The following is a 19,076-nucleotide window of genomic DNA, read 5'->3' as shown; positions in this document are numbered from 1 at the left end:
TATATAGACAGGTGTGTGCCTTTCCAAATCATGTCCTATCAATTGAATTTACCACAGGTGGACTCCAAGTTGTAGAAACATCTCAAGGATGATCAATGGAAACAGGATGCACCTGAGTTCAATTTCGAGTCTCATAGCAAAGGGTCTGAATACTTATGTAAATAAGGTATTTGTTTTTTTATTTTTTATTAATTTGCAAACATTACAAAAAACAAACAAAAAAGGTTCGCTTTGCCATTATGGGGTATTGTTTAGCTTGATGAGGAAAAACATTTATTGAATCAATTTTAGAATAGGGCTGTAACGTAACAATGTGGAAAAAGTCAAGGGGTCTGAATACTTTCGGAATGCACTGTGGTCCTGTGATAAAATAAAAAAAAGTTGGATAACCAGAATATAGATTTCAGTTGTCAGAGTGAACAAGTAAAGAAATCACAATATCAAACAATTACATCCGATCAGAATTGGATCAGGTAGCGCACAGCAGGGCTGTGCATGGTTGACATTCAGATTTCAGCCTATTTCAATAAATGGGTTATATTTACACAAAGCAAGAGAACAATGTTGACCGAGCTAAGAGCAAAATATTCGGTCAGAATTTGTATTTCTATTTTCTCTCTCGAATTTGGGATTATCTGGGCCAATAGCCAAAGTCTATTTTTATAGGGGACACTCCGGTGTCATGTTATTTTTATAGAAGCCAAAACATTTACATTTTCTCTCCATTTGATATGAATATGAGTTTGCCTATTAAGCAACTCTCAGTTTAATGCATGCTAGATTTCTCCTGCCGTGTTATTTCATGATCAAACAATGAATGAATCTAACGGAGTTCTAGGCTAAATTGATTTTGAATAACCCAAAAACATGGGAGTCCTAAGGTAATAATGATTTATAAAATTGAATGAGAAATTTGCACACCTGATAGCATTATAAGACAGAAAGGATGCATGCGTGCGAACCAAACAACCAAAAGCCTAATCATAAGCATTAACACAAATTAAAGTTATGAGGAGTATTTTCCAAACTATTTTAATAGTGTTTAATGTCCTTAAGTTGCAGCTTTTAAATGGAAATAATTATGAAAATCAGAGTCTATGCGATAAAAATATTTTAGGACAGAAGTAGTGAAATTTCCCAGGTGGAAAAATCTAATGAGTCAAGTTGGGCTGCTACAGCTGAGGAAAGCTTATGGAAGAAATTATGCGTAGTTGGTCTAGGCCTATTTCCATATTATTCTAGCTATGTACAACTTACCTAAAACGTATATAGTAGCCTAATAAGAGGGGAGGATGAGGCCAAAATGTTAATACGTTTATAATTATCCAGTTCTGAAGACAGCTGAGTTGCTCTGCTGCCCATGATTTACAATCCATCACAAGACGCACAGCAAGCGAGGCTCGCTTCGGCACACAGATAGCCAGATAGGCCTAGGCTACTATACATCTCTTTCGTGCCACAGCTCCACCAGAGTGAATTAGGTTATTCGAAAACATTTGGCTCCATCAAATATATTTTGTCAATGTCATGATTCCTTTCATCCCTCCTGTAGCATGTTTTTTGTTGTTGTGTTGTGGTGTTTGTGGGGTGCTGTGATCCAGGAAAAAGCTGACTGGGATAGTTTCTCAGGAACAATGATCCTCCTCCTGCAGTAATGCTGCTGAGCATTGATTATACAGGAAGAAGATCCGAATATCCCTATAAAATGTGTTGAATTGTTTTGCCTGATTCCATTTAGTTTTTCACAAATTCCATTTTCTCTTTTGTTTGTCCAGAGTTCTGTTTTTCAAACAATTTTCAGGTTTTCACTCTCAATCACTTTTTTTTTAATAGAACATCCAATTTCATTGGTTTTCTAAGTCCAAAATGATGCTTAAACCACTTTTGACCCAACCTTGCTCAAACACACCAGAGTCAGCTTATCAAGGTCCTGTTGAGCAGCTGATTTTCTACAGTGTGGTGTGTTCGTGCATGCCAGATAGGCCTAGGCTACTATACATCTCTTTCATGCCACAGCTGGAGCAAAGGCCTGCCCACCCAGTAGCTCTCCTGGGCTCTCCTGGAGGAGGGTTGGCCACCCTGCAACATTACAATTACAACCAAATACTTTTTATGTCTTTATAAAATAATTCCCTCATTCAATGAACCAGAAATCATATGGCTAAGGTGGGCGAGGTATCTAACTAAGATGTTTATCTATTTTTAAGGTTAAAATATTCAGTGTTCGGGGAGATCTTGACAGCATAGGAGTTACTTGTCAATTAAGCTAAGAATATTTTAGAACTTTGTCAGAATTAAATGTTCAGTATTGAATAGAGGAGAATCCTAGAAAATGTTGACCGCTTGAAAGTTTTACAACAGGAGTATGCATCATTGTTTCATCAACTGCGCACCCATATCAACTGCATGTCGGCAGTTGGTGGTTGTGGTTATACACGAGTGCCTGTGGAAAATGATTTTAGGACATTGGACATGACAATGACATTTTAATACATGCTAATAGCTAAATGGTTAACTAGCAAGATAGCCAATTCAAAACAGTGTAGTTTGGCTGGTTATCTGTGCTGAACAAAAATATAAACGCAACATGCAATAATTTCAAAGATTTTACTGAGTTACCGTTCATATAAGGAAATCAGTCAATTTAAGTAAATTAAGTAGGCCCTAATCTATGGATTTCACATGACTGGGAATACAGATATGCATCGGTTGGTCACAAGCCTTAAAAATAAAAAAAAGTAGGAGCGTGGATCAGAAAACCAGTCAGTATCTGGTGTGACAACCATCAATGGCTGTGCGAGGTTGCTGGATATTGGTGGGAACTGGAACATGCTGTCATACACGTTGATCCAGACCATCCCAAACATGCTCAATGGTTTACATGACCGGTGAGTATGCAGGCCAAGGAAAAACGGGGACATTTTCAGCTTCCAGGAATTGTGTACAGATCCTTGCGACAGTGCATTATCATGCTGAAATATGAAGTGATGGCGGCGGATGAATGGCACGACAATGGGCCTCAGGATCTTGCCACGGTATCTCTGTGCGTTCAAATTGCCATCAATAAAATGCGGTTGTGTTTGTTGTCCGTAGCTTATGCATGCCCATACTATAACCACAACGCCACCATCGGGCACTCTGTTCACAACGTTGACATCAGCAAAACGCTTACCCAAACGACACGGTTGTGAGACGGGTTGGACATACTGCCAAATTCTCTAAAACGATATTGGAGGTGGCTTGTGGTAGAGAAATGAACATTAAATTCTCCGGCAACAGCGCTGGTGGACATTCCTGCAGTCAGCATGCCAATTGCACACTCCCTCAACTTTTGACATCTGTAGCATTTTGTTGTGTGACAACTGCACATTTTAGTGGCCTTTTCTTGTCCCCAGCACAAGGTATTCCTGTGTAATTATCATGCTGTTTAATCAGCTTCTTGATATGCCACCTGTCAGGTGGATGGATTATCTTGGCAAAGGAGAAATGCTCACTAACAGGGATGTAAACAAATTTGAGCAAAATAAGCTTTTTGTGCGAATGGAATATTTCTGTGATCTTTTATTTCAGCTCATGAAACATGGAACCAACACTTTACATGTTGCGTTTTATATTTTTGTTCAGTGTAGTTGGACTGTTGTATATCATTATTTTACCTGCTGTGCAAATATCTCTCGCTCTCTCTGTCTCACTCTTGCTCCCCTCCCCTCCCCCTGACAACGTCCCACTTGCACACGCAGGTGATGCACACACCATTACTTTTCCAGGATTTTCACTGCTGACCACTGGGCAAATAACTCACTAACTAGCAATGAATATCAACAAATGTGCACACATGGCACGCTTTGATTAAAAAATGCATCTCGTGACTGCATGATTTGAAAGATCGATCATGCCTGTCAATGCAGGCCTACAATAATTAAACTCCCGTGCACTCTGCAGAGACTGGGGGACAGTGGTCAACACATCACATCCGGAGGACACTTTGAGCCAATTCTGATGGGAGTAGCCACATTTGTGCGTGATTTTTCTTTTTTTTACTTGTCTATTTTGACATCTTAAATCTAATCTGCTTCTTAAACAATTTTTTTTATTTGCCCCGGGCAAGCGTTAATGTCGAGCCCTGACATCAGCAGACCACTTTTGAGGTCTGGGAAAAATAGAAGAAATTTGGATTTTGGGGTGTAATTATCCTTTAATGCAAGGTGCGCACCAGAGACTTTTGTTTGGTTAGCGATGTTTCTGTAGCACTCATGTGATTGCAGAGTTTGCACAACAAATGGCCACTGGATTGATGCAAATAATCATGATATCATTCTACCGGGTAGGCATGGGCTACTTTGTAGTTAACATTTTAATTTCAAAGGTTTTTGGGAAAGCCTTTTCATCACCACCAGAAGAAGGTTATCATTAGCATCATCGCTAACGGCTACACAAAGTGTAGACTACACGTGCACCACACACACAGACAGGGGCTTTCTTGTGCCGTTTTAGAAGGCTGAAGGAAAAAACAAACCACCAATGCATTTTGTTCATGTCATATGTTAACTTGGGCTAATGAATGTCTTTTCAATACATTTAGTTGATTTCCTACTAAGTTTAATACATTGTTGAATTCCGTTTTAATGTTTGGATTCTGTGATTCCGTCCGCATTCTACGCAACACAGATTTTATTGGGCTGGAAGAATATCACCCCATCCGATTGGGCAAGACCCTCCCCAACGCTCTCTGTCTGGCTGGCTGTCTGAGCTGGGCCTCTCCTGGGATCTGCTGGATCTTGTCTTTGTGGTGGATGATGCCAATCATACCACACCCTTCTGCTGCGTCACACAGCCTAGCACAACGGAACTGTAGTCTACATTTACCTCATTTAGCAGACGCTCTTATCCACAGCCACTTACAGATTGGAGTCTACTGCCAGGCCCAACCACATACTTCAGGTTGTACAAACTGAGTGGACCAATGAGCGTCACACGTTACGTAATAGGGGTGCTCTTCAAGTTTTTGCGTTGAACAAAGCAATAGCAGGCACATGCCAAATGCTATGACTTCCTACATTTTCCACTCTTCATTGTTTGATTTGGACGTAAACAATACTGTAACTTAACATTGAAAGATTTAATTTAGGCAATAATAGTCTGCGTTTCGATTTTGTTCACCTTTTGATCAGACGCAAACATCAATAGGAACATCAGTCAGTCTCTGTATGGAATCATTTTCAGCCTCACTCAAATATCAAGTGCATCCAAAATGTTTAAAGGAAAGGCGAGGCATGGCAGAAGGCCTTCCTGTAGTCCAGTGTTTCCAAACTCCAGTCCTCTAGTACCCCTAACGGCACACACTTTTCTGTTGTAGCCCTTGACGAATCAACCTGATTCAACTCATAATTTCATCAGGTGGGTTTGTCCAGGGCTACAACAAAAATGTGTACTTTTGGGGGTACACAATGACTGGAGTTGGGGAACACTGCTCTAGTCCACTACAGAGAATTATATAGACCACCACTTACTGTGTTGTGCGCGAGCCTGGGGGGATGCACTTACTCCACATTAACCAATTAAAGGGCTGTGGTGGGCAGGCGAAGGGCTAGAGGCCCGTTATTAAAATGACTGATTTACAGGCCATTGCTCAGTCTGTAATTGGTGCATGCTTAGTGGAGCATGGGTAGATGAATGATACATGGCATTTCCCAGCACCCTAACGTCTCATTATTTGCTCACTGACATTTATGGGACCAGGATGTAGATGGGTAGGGGGGTTGAGGAGGGGTCCTGCCAGTAAGGCCTATTAGCGCCACTAAGGTGCTGACCAGACCTTAAGGGCTTTGGTGCTGTCCTCTTCCATTACAGTTTGCACAACAACCACCACTACGAAAGCTACTTAAAGCTGTCTGTATCAAACTTCAGCTATTCACCCTAATCTGCCTGATTTAGGAAAAGTTGTGAATCAATTATGTTAATCTTGAGTGTGTGTTTCCTAAATGTGTAGGCCTAATTTTAAATAGTTGGGTGATCAGTGTTCAAGGAAAGTTTCATCATTAGACAGGGCTCGACATTAACGCTTGCCCGGGGCAAGTGTTTTGTTTTGGGGGACAAACAGATTATAGAATGGACAAGTAAAAAAGAAAATCCCCTGCAAAAATCACTATCAAACAATTGGGCTACTCCAATCAGAATTGGTTCAGTGTCGTCCTGATGCAATGGTTTGCTCCCTATCCTCCCAATCTCTGCGGTGGTCGCAAGATGTCATGCAGTCTCAAGATGCATTTTTGAGATCAAATTGAGCCTAGCCGCGTTTGCAGTTGTTGATAATAATTGCTAGTAAGTTATACAATTTTTGTAAAGTAATGAAAATCCTGGAAAAGCCATGCTGTGTGAACAAACTAAATACCCAGCCAAACTACACAATATACACTATATATACAAAAGTATGTGGACACCCCTTCAAATTAGTATATTTGGCTATTTCAGCCACACCCGTTGCTGACATAGACAAACATTGGCCTTACTGAATGGCCTTACTGAAGAGCTCAGTGACTTTCAGCGTGGCACCGTCATAGGATGCCACCTTTCAAACAAGTCAGCCGCCATTTGGTTTCTGGAGCAGTGGAAACGTGTTCTCTGTAGTGATGAATCACTCTTCACCATCTGGCAGTCCGACGGAAGAATCTGGGTTTGGCTGATGCCAGGAGAAAGCTAACTGTCTGAATGTGTAGTGCCAACTGTAAAGTTTGGTGGAGGAGGAATAATGGTCTGGGGCTGTTTTTCATGGTTCGGGCTAGGCCCCTTTGTTGCTGAATGGAAGCAAGTCCCCGCAGCAATATTCCAACATCTAGTGGAAAGCCTTCCCAGAAGAGTGGAGGCTGGTATAGCAGTAAAGGGAGGACCAACTCCATATTAATGCCGATGATTTTGAAATGAGATGTTCGACGAGCAGGTGTCTACATACTTTTGGTCATGTAGTATTTTGAATTGGCTCTCTCTCTAGATAACCATTTGTAGCTATTAGCATGCATTAATGTCATGTCCGATGTCCTAAAATAACTTTCCACCGGCACTCGTGTATAACCGCAAATGGCCAACACGCAGTTGATACGGGTGCGCAGTTGATGAAACCAATGGTGCATACTCTGGTTGTGAAACCATCTCTCAAGCGCTCAAAATTGGCTAGAATTCTCCTCTATTCAATACTGGCCATGTAATTCTGACAAAGTAAATAAATATTCTTAGAATAACCTAATTGACAAGTAACTCCGATGCTGTCAAGATCTCCCCTGAACACTGAATATTTTATCTTACAAATAGATAAACATCTTAGTTGGTTACCTCACCCACCTTAGCCATTTGGGCCGTGGTTCATTTAATGAGGGAATTATTTTATAAAGACATAAAAAGTATTTGGTTGTAATTGTAATGTTGCAGGGTGGCCAACCCTCCTCCAGGAGAGTCCAGGAGAGCTACTGGGTGGGCAGGCCTTTGCTCCAGCCCTACTCAAACACACCACATTGTAGAAAAAAAATCAGCTGCTTAACAGGACCTTGATAAGCTGCCTGTGTTTGAGCAGGTTTGGATAAACGGCCTGCACACCCATGAACTTTCCAGATGGAGGGTTGACAGACGACATGTGTTTTATACAGTAGCCTATCAGAGCAGTATTTTACTTTGTGGAGGGTTAAGTGCCTTAGTCAAGGCCACAATGGCAGGAGATATAATGCATGGGATCAGAGACCAACAGCCTTCCATTGTCAATACCAGCCACCTTTTTGGCCCATGTTGTTAGACAATTTTGTATTTTTGGACAAGTGACTTGAGCGAAGGACAAGTGGCTAAAAAAGTTAATGTCAAGCCATGTTAGAATTGTCTCTCGCTTATTGGGTTGTGTGTGTTGTTCTGTACTTGTATGTCGCCCCATGCTTTTTGGCAGTGCTGTCGAACATAGTGACTCAACTGTCTGGAAGAATATTATTAGCCCCTGCTGTGTTGAAATCAGATTACACTGAAGACTTTTCAAGTTGATACTAAAGGCTTATTCTCACTGAATAGAGTTATCGTGACGAAATTTAAATTTACATAATATGTACATTCACTTTTCAGTTCATATTAGCGACGGGAATGTCACGAGCCAAGAGGGTTCAGTTGACGTTCTTGTTTCACAGCTCAAAAGTACTATAAATGTCACAGTAGCCACAAGCCAGGAGGCTAAGCATTGCTAACTATATTAGGCCTACTACACTCTTAATTATTTCAACAAAACCATATTACAGTCTTGAATAACGCAACAATTCACAAGCATGTCCAGACAACGGGATTATATTCTCGTCTGCACACTCATTCCATTTTAGCTTCAAGACAATAACACAGTTACTGCTAACAACATGTCATCAAGTAATGTGAGCCTATCAGGGCCCCGTGTAGCTCAGTTTAGAGCATGGCGTTTGCAACACCATGGTTGTGGGTTCGATTCCCACGGGGGGCCAGTATAAAAAATGTATGCACTCACTAACTGTAAGTCGCTCTGGATAAGAGCGTCTGCTAAATGACTAAAATGTAAAATGTATAAAAAATGAATGATTACCCAGCTAATACGAATATAAAAGTACAGTAGGCCTACCTTACAACAAACCATGCTTCTTTTATTAATATCATGCAAATCATTAGACTGCATGTGGTAAAAGAAAATTGCGAATGTAAACGTGGGTGTAATTCACCAGGGAGTTGAGAAGTTGAGATGTTTTATATGGAAACCCATTCCCACCACCCAAAAATAAAATGCATATAGAGCATACATACAGTGCATTCAGAACGTTTTCAGACCCCTTGACTTTTTACACATTGTTACGTTACAGCCCTATTCTAAAATTGAGTAAATTGTTTTTTTCTTCTCAGCAATCTACACACAATACCCCATAATGGCAAAGCAAAAACAGGTTTTTAGAATTTTTAGTAAATGTTATTTTTGTAACAATTTTTATATCAGATTTACATAGGTATTCACAACCTTTACTCAGTACTTTGTTGAAGCACCTTTGGCAGCGATTACAGCCTCGACTTCTTGGGTATGACGCTACAAGCTTGGCACACCTGTATATGGGGAGTTTCTCCAATTCTTCTCTGCAGATCCTCTCAAGCTCTGTCAGGTTGGATGGGGAGCGTCGCTACACAGCTATTTTCAGGTCTCTCCAGAGATGTTCGATGGGGTTCAAGTCCTGGCTCTGGCTGGGCCACTCAAGGACATTCAGAGACTTGTCCCGAAGCCACTCCTGCGTTGTCTTGGCTATGTGCTTAGGGTCGTTGGCCTGGTGGAAGGTGAACCTTCACCCCAGTCTGCGGTCCTGAGCGCTCTGGAGCAGGTGTTCATCAAGGATCTCTCTGTACTTTGCTCCGTTCATCTTTCCCTCTATCCTGACTAGTCTCCCAGACCCTGCCGCTGGGGGGGTACCAAAAAATGACTGCATCATTGAAGGTCCCCAAGTACATAGTGGCCTCCATCATTCTTAACCTCTACAGGATCGGTGTCCCGTATACGGGATGGTTGAGCTAATGTGCGCAAATGTGATTAGCATGACTGTTGTAAGTAACAGCAAACTTTCCAGGACGTAGACATTGGGCAGAAAGCTTTAAATTATTTTTAATCTAACTGCACTGTCCAATTTACAGTAGCTATTACAGTGAAAAAAGACCATGCTATTGTTTGAGGAGAGTGCACAACAACAAAACTTATCACGGCAACTGGTTTGATACATTAACCTCTGAAGATAAATAATGTACTTACATTCAGTAATCTTGCTCTGATTTTTCATCCTAAGGGTCCCAGAGATAAAATGTAGCATAGTTTTGTTTGATAAAATCAATTTTTATATTCAAATGTAGGAACTGGGTACAGTTTGAACCCCTGCTGTCTCTGGCTCCACACCCACCCCGCCCAGCCATCTAGATGTGTGAAAGTTAGTGTATAAGCTAATGATCCATCATGTATGACATTCCTGGGAGTGTGTAAACTTACATTTTGTATTACCATATCATTTTTGTATGTTCTCTATAGTTATGTACTTGAAAACGTATAAATTGACCAATTTGGGCAGACTTAATACAAAATAGTCCAGTATTGCAATGCTTCACTGGATCAATCTGAAACTTTGCTCACACACTGCTGCCATTTAGTGGCCAAAATCTAAATTGAGCCTAAACTGCAATATTATATTGTGGCCTTTCTCTAGCATTTCAAAGATGATGTGTTATATTCTCCTACATTAATTTCACATTTCCACAAACTTAATGTTTCCTTTCAAATGGTATCAAGAATATGCACATCCTTGATTCAGGTCCTGAGCTACAGGCAGTTAGATTTGGGTATGTCATTTTAGGCGAAAATTGAAAAACAGGGTCCGATCCTTAAGAGGTTAAATGGAAGAAGCTTGGTACCACCAATACTCTTCCTAGAGCTGGCTGCCCGGCCAAACTGAGCAATTTGGTCAGAGAAGTGACCAAGAACCCGATGGTCACTCTGACAGAGCTCCAGAGTTCCTCTGTGGAAATGGGAGAATCTTCCAGAAGGACAACCATCTCTGCAGCATTCCACCAATCAGGCCTTTTTGGTAGAGTGGCCAGACAGAATCCACTCCTCAGTAAAAGGCACATGACAGCCCGCTTGGGTTTTGCCAAAAGGCACCTAAAGGACTCTCAGACCATGAGAAACAAGATTTTCTGGTCTGATGAAACCAAGATTGAACTCTTTGGCCTGAATGCCAAGTGTGACGTCTGGAGGAAACCTGGCACCATCCCTACAGTGAAGCATGGTGGTGGCAGCATCATGCTGTGGGGATGTTTTTCAGTGGCAGGGACTGGGAGACTAGACAGAATTGAGGAAAAGATGAACGGAGCAAAGTACAGAAAGATCCTTGATGAAAACCCGCTCCAGAGGGCTCAGGACCTCAGACTGGGGTGAAGGTTCACCTTCCAACAGGACAACAACCCTAAACACACAGCCAAGACAACGCAGGAGTAGCTTCGGGACAAGTCTCTGAATGTCCTTGAGTGGCCCAGCCAGAGCTCGGACTTGAACCCGATCGAACATCTCTGGAGAGACCTGACCTGTGCAGCAACAATCCCCTTCCAACCTGACAGAGCTTGAGCAAGAACTGCAGAGAAGAATGGGAGAAACTCCCCAAATACAGATGTGCAAAGCTTTTAGCGTCATCCCCAAGAAGACTCAATGCTGTAATCGCTGCCAAAGGTGCTTCAACAAAGTACTGAGTAAAGGGTCTGAATACTTATGTGATATTTAATTGTTAAAAAAAAATTATACATTAGCAAACATTTCTAAACCTGTTTTTGCTTTGTCATTATGGGGTATTGTGTGTAGATTGAGGGGGGGGGGGGGTTTAATCAATTTTAGAATAAGGCTAATGTAACAAAATGTGGAAAAAGTCAAGGGGTCTGAATACTTGCCAAATGCATTGAATCGGTTATGTTTCTTCATTTGTAGCATTGTGTGGCGATTTCCATCTATCCACCTTGCTGAGATCAGCACAGTAGGGCCGTCAGCAAACGTGTGGCGAGCTGGCATTTGACCCAAAAGCGTTGAAAAGAGGGACAAAGTACTGTTGTTTAGACTGATTCACCTTGTGACTTCTTTGACAGGATTTCGTTTTCATCCTTCCTAGGACCAGGAGTTAAAACAACAAAATACAAATGACCTGATTCAGGAAAGATCTGGTCACATTCACAGCCCATCTCAAAAAACATTTCCCAGCTAATTTATTACTATGTCATACCAGGAGTTTTACCTGGTTAGGTTAGCCAGGAAAACAATTTCCTCCCACCATTCATTCTATTTGTATGATCAACTATCTCAACATTTTGACTTGCGTAGTTTGACTTACACATCTAAAAATGTATTTGCATATCTCAATTTGAGATAGTAGGCCTATCGACCTTTCTATTTTTTATTTTAAAACATATGGTGACAGGAATGGGTTTCCATAGTTTTATGTGGCTCAGTGCAGCCGGCAGGCGGCAGCTACTGTCACAATTTCAGAATGTAACCGGCTGTTGCTGCAATTTCAGGTTAAATCAATAAAAACAAGTCTAAAATATAAGGAGAATATTGATACATTTTAGCCGTTTTCAAAAACAATGCTCTGCTATTACCATTTATACCGTAGTAGTGTTGAGCTCAACGAGACGGGTGAGTGTCTGAGTTAGTGCTCCAGATGTGATAATTTATCAAGTTTACACAACAGTATGGTCTCTCGAAAATATCAATTTGCTATCGTCAATGTGAAAACAGTCTAATGCTCACTTTGCCTGGAGAGGTAATACATTTAAGGATGATCCACTTTTCCTAATCGAACAAACCGCTAGAGATGGACTCCCCACACTTGTGATTTGATGTGAATGGTGACATTGTGTGTCCTCTCCTCATTAACAACAACAGATGGCTGCTGCCAACTCTGCCACTCAGCCTCTCCACTAGACTACTTCATGGGGATCTCCGTCTGTACCACTGCCCTCTACAGATTTGAGTTGAAGTGGCAGTGTCCACTGCAGTCCATGTCTGTTCAGCTAAAGGTTTGTCAGCCTGTTCTGACCAACTGTTCCTCTGGCTAAAAGCCTGTCTGTCTGTCTGTGTGTTCATCTCATTAATTTGTCTTGTGGTGTGTTGTGTACCTCCATCAGTGACATTGTCTTAACTTATTGTTAACATATCGTCCAGCTCTCTCTCTGAAAGCTGTGATCATTCAGGAGGTATTTATGGCCATGATGTTGCTTTGTTTTGCAATGGGGCAATAAAATATTCCCAGGCCAGCGGAGGGTTGTGCTGCATAATATTGCATGTGGTTTAGGTGGTGTCAGTCGTTGTAATAGGCTAACTGTATTACACTGACTGAGGCCTGGTAATGTTTTGTATTAGACTAGGTAGTGTGACAGGGCACTGTGAAATGATTCACATGTGGTCCTGTACAGGGATTGGGAGGGTGCAAAGGTGGCTGGTTCAGCTGCCACATGCCTGGACAGACCTTACTAACAGCTGTGGGAGCGGCTGGGGCGGGGTAGGTTGTCCAGAGGGAGTCAGTCTTTCTCAATATGCCCATTGAGCTGAAGCAGGGCTGGAGGGGCAACACTGTCTCAGCTGTCTGGGGCTGTCATGGCCAACTCCCCGAGTCCCTGCCCCCAGTCCTCAGCCACCCTCCGCACCAAAGGCACACACCCATACTGGCACTCTGACAGGCACACGACGTACCTCATGCATGACATGCCAACTGGTGTGGATCAATCTGAAGATGTCCACAGCCTCACTGAGGAATAGTCAGTAGTTGTAAAATGAGGCCTGAGGCTTATGCTTTGCCAGACAGTGGTTGTTGTTGGTTAGTGGTTCATATTTCAGATCAGCTATTTATTTTCTATGATTGTGTTGAATGAGTTTATTCAATGATCTGTGAATGAGTTTGGATCAATCAATCTTATCCTTAGATGATATAGAAAATGGACTGAAATTGAATTAATACATAGAAATGTGGCCATTATCTGACGGCAACTATTTAACACTTCATAAGTTGAATTTCAAATGTTCTTCAGCTCTCAGTAGGAAAGAGGCTTGAAGGTGACTATGTATAAAAGTATTGCGGCCTGCACTCTGTAGTGTATGATGAAAGTGTGATATGCTGCAGCAGTGTTGTTCTGACATGAGGCAATCTAGGCCTTGTAGCAGTGCCCTCTTGCCCTCCCTCCATCCCTCCTCCTCCTCAGTCTGTTCAGCCTCTCCCTAGAGGCTATGAGTGGGTCTCAGCACGTGGCACTGGGGCCCTCTCCCATAGGACCACTAGAACGTCTATCTGCTGTGGACCTCAAGACTGCCCCTACCCTACCCCACGCTCTGTTCTGTTCCTAAAGGGGCCTCCACCACAACTCACCTCCCCAGTGAGCTCAGCTTTCCTCTGTCTGACACACACAGCAAACCCCCCTCTCTCTCCCACAGTGGTCTTTCGCCACGGAGAACCATGATCATGGATTTACTTCCCTGGACCGGCCTTGGAAAGTTTGACTTCTGAAAGCCACATCAAAAGCTGAGAGTGGAAGCCTCTGGGTTGAAAAGCAAACCCAGCCCAGCGGGAACCTATTAGTAGTGCTTCAGACGCCCTAAGTCACTCAGGGTGAATAAATAAAACGTGTGGGGGGTCTCAGTGACTCCCTCATTCACTGCCTCTGTGGAGAAGTTTAGAGAGAGGGAACTGGTCAGACGTCTGTCTGTCTGTGGTACTGGGAGTGCCCTGGCTGACTGGGAACAAAGTGGAAGATGTACTGGGAACTGTGGCTGAGCCAGTTGACGGCGACCGACCTGCAGCATATGCTTGTGGGGAACAAAGGTGGGAGAACATTACGTGTAGACGGGGCAGGGTCACACCTGACGTCTTGGCCACTTTAGTCCTCAGGAGATGTCTTGACAGATTTACTATACTGCTTCCATGTGGTGTACTGTGTATTGACAGAGTTTGCTTGCTGAATATTTTGAATGGAGCACTGCATACTTGAGTAGTTTGTGTTTTAGAATGGCGCACTGCATACTTTAGTTCAGTGTGTTTCCTGTTTTACTCCCCATTTCACACGTTCCATCATTAGGCTGGATTTGGAGATCTGGGCTGTTTTTCAACTATTTGGTTCAGATGCATGACTTCATAGTTGTTGAGGCCAAGCTGGAATTCAACTCAATCTTGCACAGTGTGTATCCTGACTTATCGGACCCTATTGTTTTTTTATGTCTGTGTAGAACATCATGGTTAAAAGGAAGTGTAATAGGAAGTAATGATGCCTTTCAGTAAATTATTTACTGGTAACCATTTAGCTACTGACCACCACAGACTTCTGATGCTTCCAGTCACTTACTGTAAATGTATGACTTGGGTGTAGCCAGCCAGTCATTCTTTTGTTTTATAGGCTACATGAATGAGTTGATGTTTGCTTTTTCATCTAAGGAGAAAAATGATCTTCCGCCAATAGATTGCTCTCACCATGCCCACTCTCAACTTTCTTTTTTAAAGGCTTCTTTCATCCTCTCCCCTCTCCTTCACTGTCTTTATTTCACTCATATCCCTCTCTTCCTGGCAGTCAGTAAGCCCCATTCAGCAGCTGCCCAGGCATGATGTAGAGGTTGTTGGCAGCTGTTGAGGAGCCTTGTGAGTGAGGCTCAGGCATGTTGTGTGGGCGTGGAGGCCCGCAGTAACTTTCCGAACACGCCGACAGACGTAGCCCCTCCCCGCAGCTCCTACACTCTTTATATACAGGCGGGGGGGGTGGGGAGAGAGAGAGAAGCCAAGTAGAAACTTAATGTAGGATCTAGTCCTCACATCTCAGATTAGTGTGCGTAGAAAGTGAAGTGAGCAGAGTGGACAGGCAGAGTATGTATTTGAGGACCCTTCAACCCAGCAGCAGTTTTGAGGAAGAGTGGGTTAGGCTGACCGGCCGGCCCTATACTGGGGCAAAGGATGTGGACGGGCCTAGACTCTCAGGTAGCTACTCCTTCAACCGGGTTCTTTCTGTCTGTCTATTTGGGTAGACTCAGGCTGCCTATTCATTGGACAGCTACTGATATTATGTTGGCACTGGTAAATGGTAGTCTTATTTCAAATTTGATTTGAGCCGATTGTTAAAGGAACAGAAGAACTGATTGTGGCAAAACATAAGTGGGCGATAGGAAAGGGATGCTGGTTTTGGGTTCTCTAAAAGACAGACTGCATTTGTTTTGTAAATTTGTGTGCGTATGTGCTTTGTTAGGCATACCTGTGGCACTGTTTAATCATGTGGTTGATATATGTTGAGGTGAGATTTCCAGAGTTTTTAGGCAGCTTGACTTCTCTGATCCACTCACCAACCACTTTCTTTATCCATCCCTCCCTGTCCTCTCTCCCTCTCTCCAGAGGCCCTCCACCGGCCCTTCGGCCTGGACTCTGCAGCATTGACGGAGGCGGTACGCTGGAGCTCCAAGGAGAACCTGCTGGGTGCTGCCGAGAGCGATCCCAACCTCTTTGTTGCACTTTATGACTTTGTTGCCAGTGGCGACAACACGCTGAGCATCACGAAAGGTATGTACTCTGAAAGAGCTTTTTATCAATAGGCTTTCCAAACAGATACCCTGGTTTCATTTCCTCATCCTGCATCATCACAAACCACTCCTTTATCGAAAGATGACTCGCTCCCAGAGGTATGGGGCCCCTACATTCTGCAGGGGAGGGCAGTTTTTACTCTAGAGATTTCCTCAAAGTATGGTACCATTGTACCATCCAGTGAACTATATTTTTGTTTATTCCAATTCCTTTGTTCTACTTTCTCTTTGTATTTAATCCGTGTCCCTGCGGATCAAACTGGGTAACAAGCTTAAAATAATATTTGTGTGAGAGCGTTAAATTAACTGATATAAAAGCATTAAAGCAATATCTTAATAAGCCGATGCCTGCCTCCACAAGTCGCCCCATGGCTGCTGCCTGAGATGAGGCTAATGCTTAGACTGTGAGTCACTGAGTGCCCAATGGAGAGGCAGGCAGGCCAGCCCTCCCACACCCTTGTTTGGCTCTAATGCACATTTAATGTGGAATCCTTTCAACTGTAATAATAACAGGTGGATAAACCCAGCAGTGGGTGATCAGAGGGACTTAATCACGGTCTCAGATCAATGCCATGCCTCAGACCAGTAATGTCCGCCACCGGCCGCCTGACATTCACTGTTTCCACCCGGAGCCAGCTCTCTGGCTGACCACGGTGTGTCGCAGAGGAAACTGTGTAGTGTGACTGGTTTGGCTGGCCCAATGTTGTTTTTCTGCCTCCGTGGCTGTCCAGTGTCAATATCTATGGCCTCTGTGGCACCAGAGGGTATTGAGTCTGCAGCTCGCTCGGCTTAGCCTGTGATGTACAGAGGGCGAACGAGTAGGAGGATGAGAGAGAGCGCGAGAGGGGGACAGTGAGAAGAGAGGATAAGTGGAAGAAAGCTTGGCGCAGTCCCCTCTCCAAGCTGTACCATAACATCTGAATGTCATTATCCTTTCATTGGGAGCAACTTTGAATGGCTACAGGGAGCTTCCGGACAGCCAGGGAGTGTTTCAGTTCCACAGCCACACAGCTCCTATACAGTACAGTACTGCAGTCTCTCTGTCTCTATGCAAGAGGCACTCCTCCAGTCTCCACTGCTGACCTCATAGGAGGCAAACAATGCAGCAGACCAGGTCACTACATGCCCTGCCCTACCTTTTGGCACCGCAGTAAATGATGCATCAATGGGGGCTATTTAAAGCCTATGGAGGAGTCAAAAGCGTCAAGCTTCAATCGGTGCTAATGTCCTGAAGTGGCTCTGAATGTTTAAAGATGTCCTTTTACCTGACTCTCTCCCTGTCCCTCTCTGCCCAGGTGAGAAGCTAAGGGTGCTCGGTTACAACCAGAATGGGGAGTGGAGCGAGGTGCGCTCGAAGAACGGCCAGGGCTGGGTGCCAAGCAACTACATTACGCCCGTCAACAGCCTGGAGAAGCACAGCTGGTACCACGGGCCTGTGTCGCGCAGTGCAGCAGAGTACCTGCTCAGCAGCCTCATCAACGGCAGCTTCCTGGTCCGGGAGAGCGAGAGCAGCCCAGGACAGCTGTCCATCTCCCTGCGCTATGAGGGACGCGTCTACCATTACCGCATCAACACTGCTTCAGAGGGCAAGGTAGCTAGGGGTCTGGGACCTACAGATGGTCTGTCTCTCTTCTCTCTTTAACTTCTCTCTCTGTCCTCTCGTCTTCCATCTCTTCACTTTTGTTGTGAAACTGCTTTGTCCCTGCTAATGTCTCTGCTCTGTCTTTTTTGGCCGTCTCTGGTTCCTCCCCATGGTGCTGCTGTCTCTGTCTGTCGTACACATGAATAACCATAACCCTGTGTCTGTCCCAAGGTGTACGTCACGGCAGAGAGCCGCTTCAGCACCCTGGCCGAGTTGGTCCACCACCACTCCACCGTGGCCGACGGCCTGGTCACCACACTCCACTACCCGGCACCCAAGTGCAACAAGCCCACAGTCTATGGTGTGTCACCCATCCACGACAAGTGGGAGATGGAGCGCACCGACATCACCATGAAGCACAAGCTGGGTGGGGGGCAGTACGGAGAGGTGTACGTGGGAGTCTGGAAGAAATACAACCTCACCGTCGCAGTTAAAACACTGAAGGTTAGTCTGTTCTATAGATTGGTGGTGTGATTTGGATGTCGCCTGTAAGATCTCTCCATCTAGTGTCTCTATTTTGTAAAATCATCTATGGGATCATGTAATATGAAGGAGGTGTGGTATTTAGTGGTGGTTGGTCACCACCTGCTGGTTGAATGTTGTATTACATCAACATGAAACTCGATGGAGGCAACGACTACTGCCAGACTGGAGATATGTTCAATCACAGTTTAACTTGTTTTGTTCACCTTGGTATCCTGGTACGAAGATATTGAATAAATCCAGTGAATATTGACCTTTCTGCTTGTTTGACTTCCAGGAGGACACTATGGAGGTGGAGGAGTTCCTGAAAGAGGCAGCAGTCATGAAGGAGGTGAAACATCCCAACCTGGTGCAGCTGCTAGGTCAGTGCTGCTCACAATACAGCTCCACTTACTAACAGCACATGGCATTTCTACCGGCTGTTGGGTTTCCAGGCTCTGAGGCCTGAGTCTAACCTCTGTTGGCTTGCCTCTGTCCAGGTGTGTGTACGTTGGAGCCTCCCTTCTACATCGTGACAGAGTACATGCCCCACGGCAACCTGCTGGACTACCTGAGGGAGTGTGACCGGGAGGAGGTGAACGCTGTGGTGCTGCTCTACATGGCCACGCAGATCTCCTCCGCCATGGAGTACCTGGAGAAGAAGAACTTCATCCACCGGGACCTGGCGGCCAGGAACTGTCTGGTGGGAGAGAACAGCGTGGTGAAGGTGGCTGACTTTGGGCTGAGCAGGCTGATGACTGGGGACACGTACACAGCCCATGCCGGAGCCAAGTTTCCCATCAAGTGGACCGCCCCGGAAAGCCTGGCCTACAACACCTTCTCTATCAAGTCTGATGTGTGGGGTGAGTTAGA

At 44.1% G+C, this 19,076-nt stretch overlaps 1 protein-coding gene across 2 annotated transcripts in view; it reads left to right on the top strand.

Annotated features, from left to right (window-relative positions):
• The window catches only part of LOC311148387 (tyrosine-protein kinase ABL2-like), a 38,223-nt gene that overhangs the window by 11,379 nt on the left and 7,768 nt on the right, over positions 1 to 19,076 (top strand). Inside the window, exons 1-6 of one of the 2 annotated variants that reach the window (XM_084185344.1) lie at positions 15,245 to 15,506; positions 15,915 to 16,079; positions 17,395 to 17,690; positions 17,913 to 18,185; positions 18,502 to 18,586; positions 18,704 to 19,066. In XM_084185344.1, the coding sequence (XP_084041470.1) occupies positions 15,398 to 15,506; positions 15,915 to 16,079; positions 17,395 to 17,690; positions 17,913 to 18,185; positions 18,502 to 18,586; positions 18,704 to 19,066 (1,291 nt within the window). In that variant the 5' untranslated portion in view covers positions 15,245 to 15,397. Of the gene's footprint in view, positions 1 to 15,244; positions 15,507 to 15,914; positions 16,080 to 17,394; positions 17,691 to 17,912; positions 18,186 to 18,501; positions 18,587 to 18,703; positions 19,067 to 19,076 lie in introns of those variants that run through there. The other variant, XM_084185343.1, reaches the window with a different exon arrangement.

The sequence above is a fragment of the Coregonus lavaretus genome (genome assembly GCF_964263955.1).
Source record: "Coregonus lavaretus genome assembly, chromosome: 21".
Taxonomy (NCBI): Eukaryota; Metazoa; Chordata; class Actinopteri; order Salmoniformes; family Salmonidae; genus Coregonus; species Coregonus lavaretus.
Note: the sequence above shows the minus strand (reverse complement) of the source record. Positions and strands in the feature narration are given on the sequence as shown.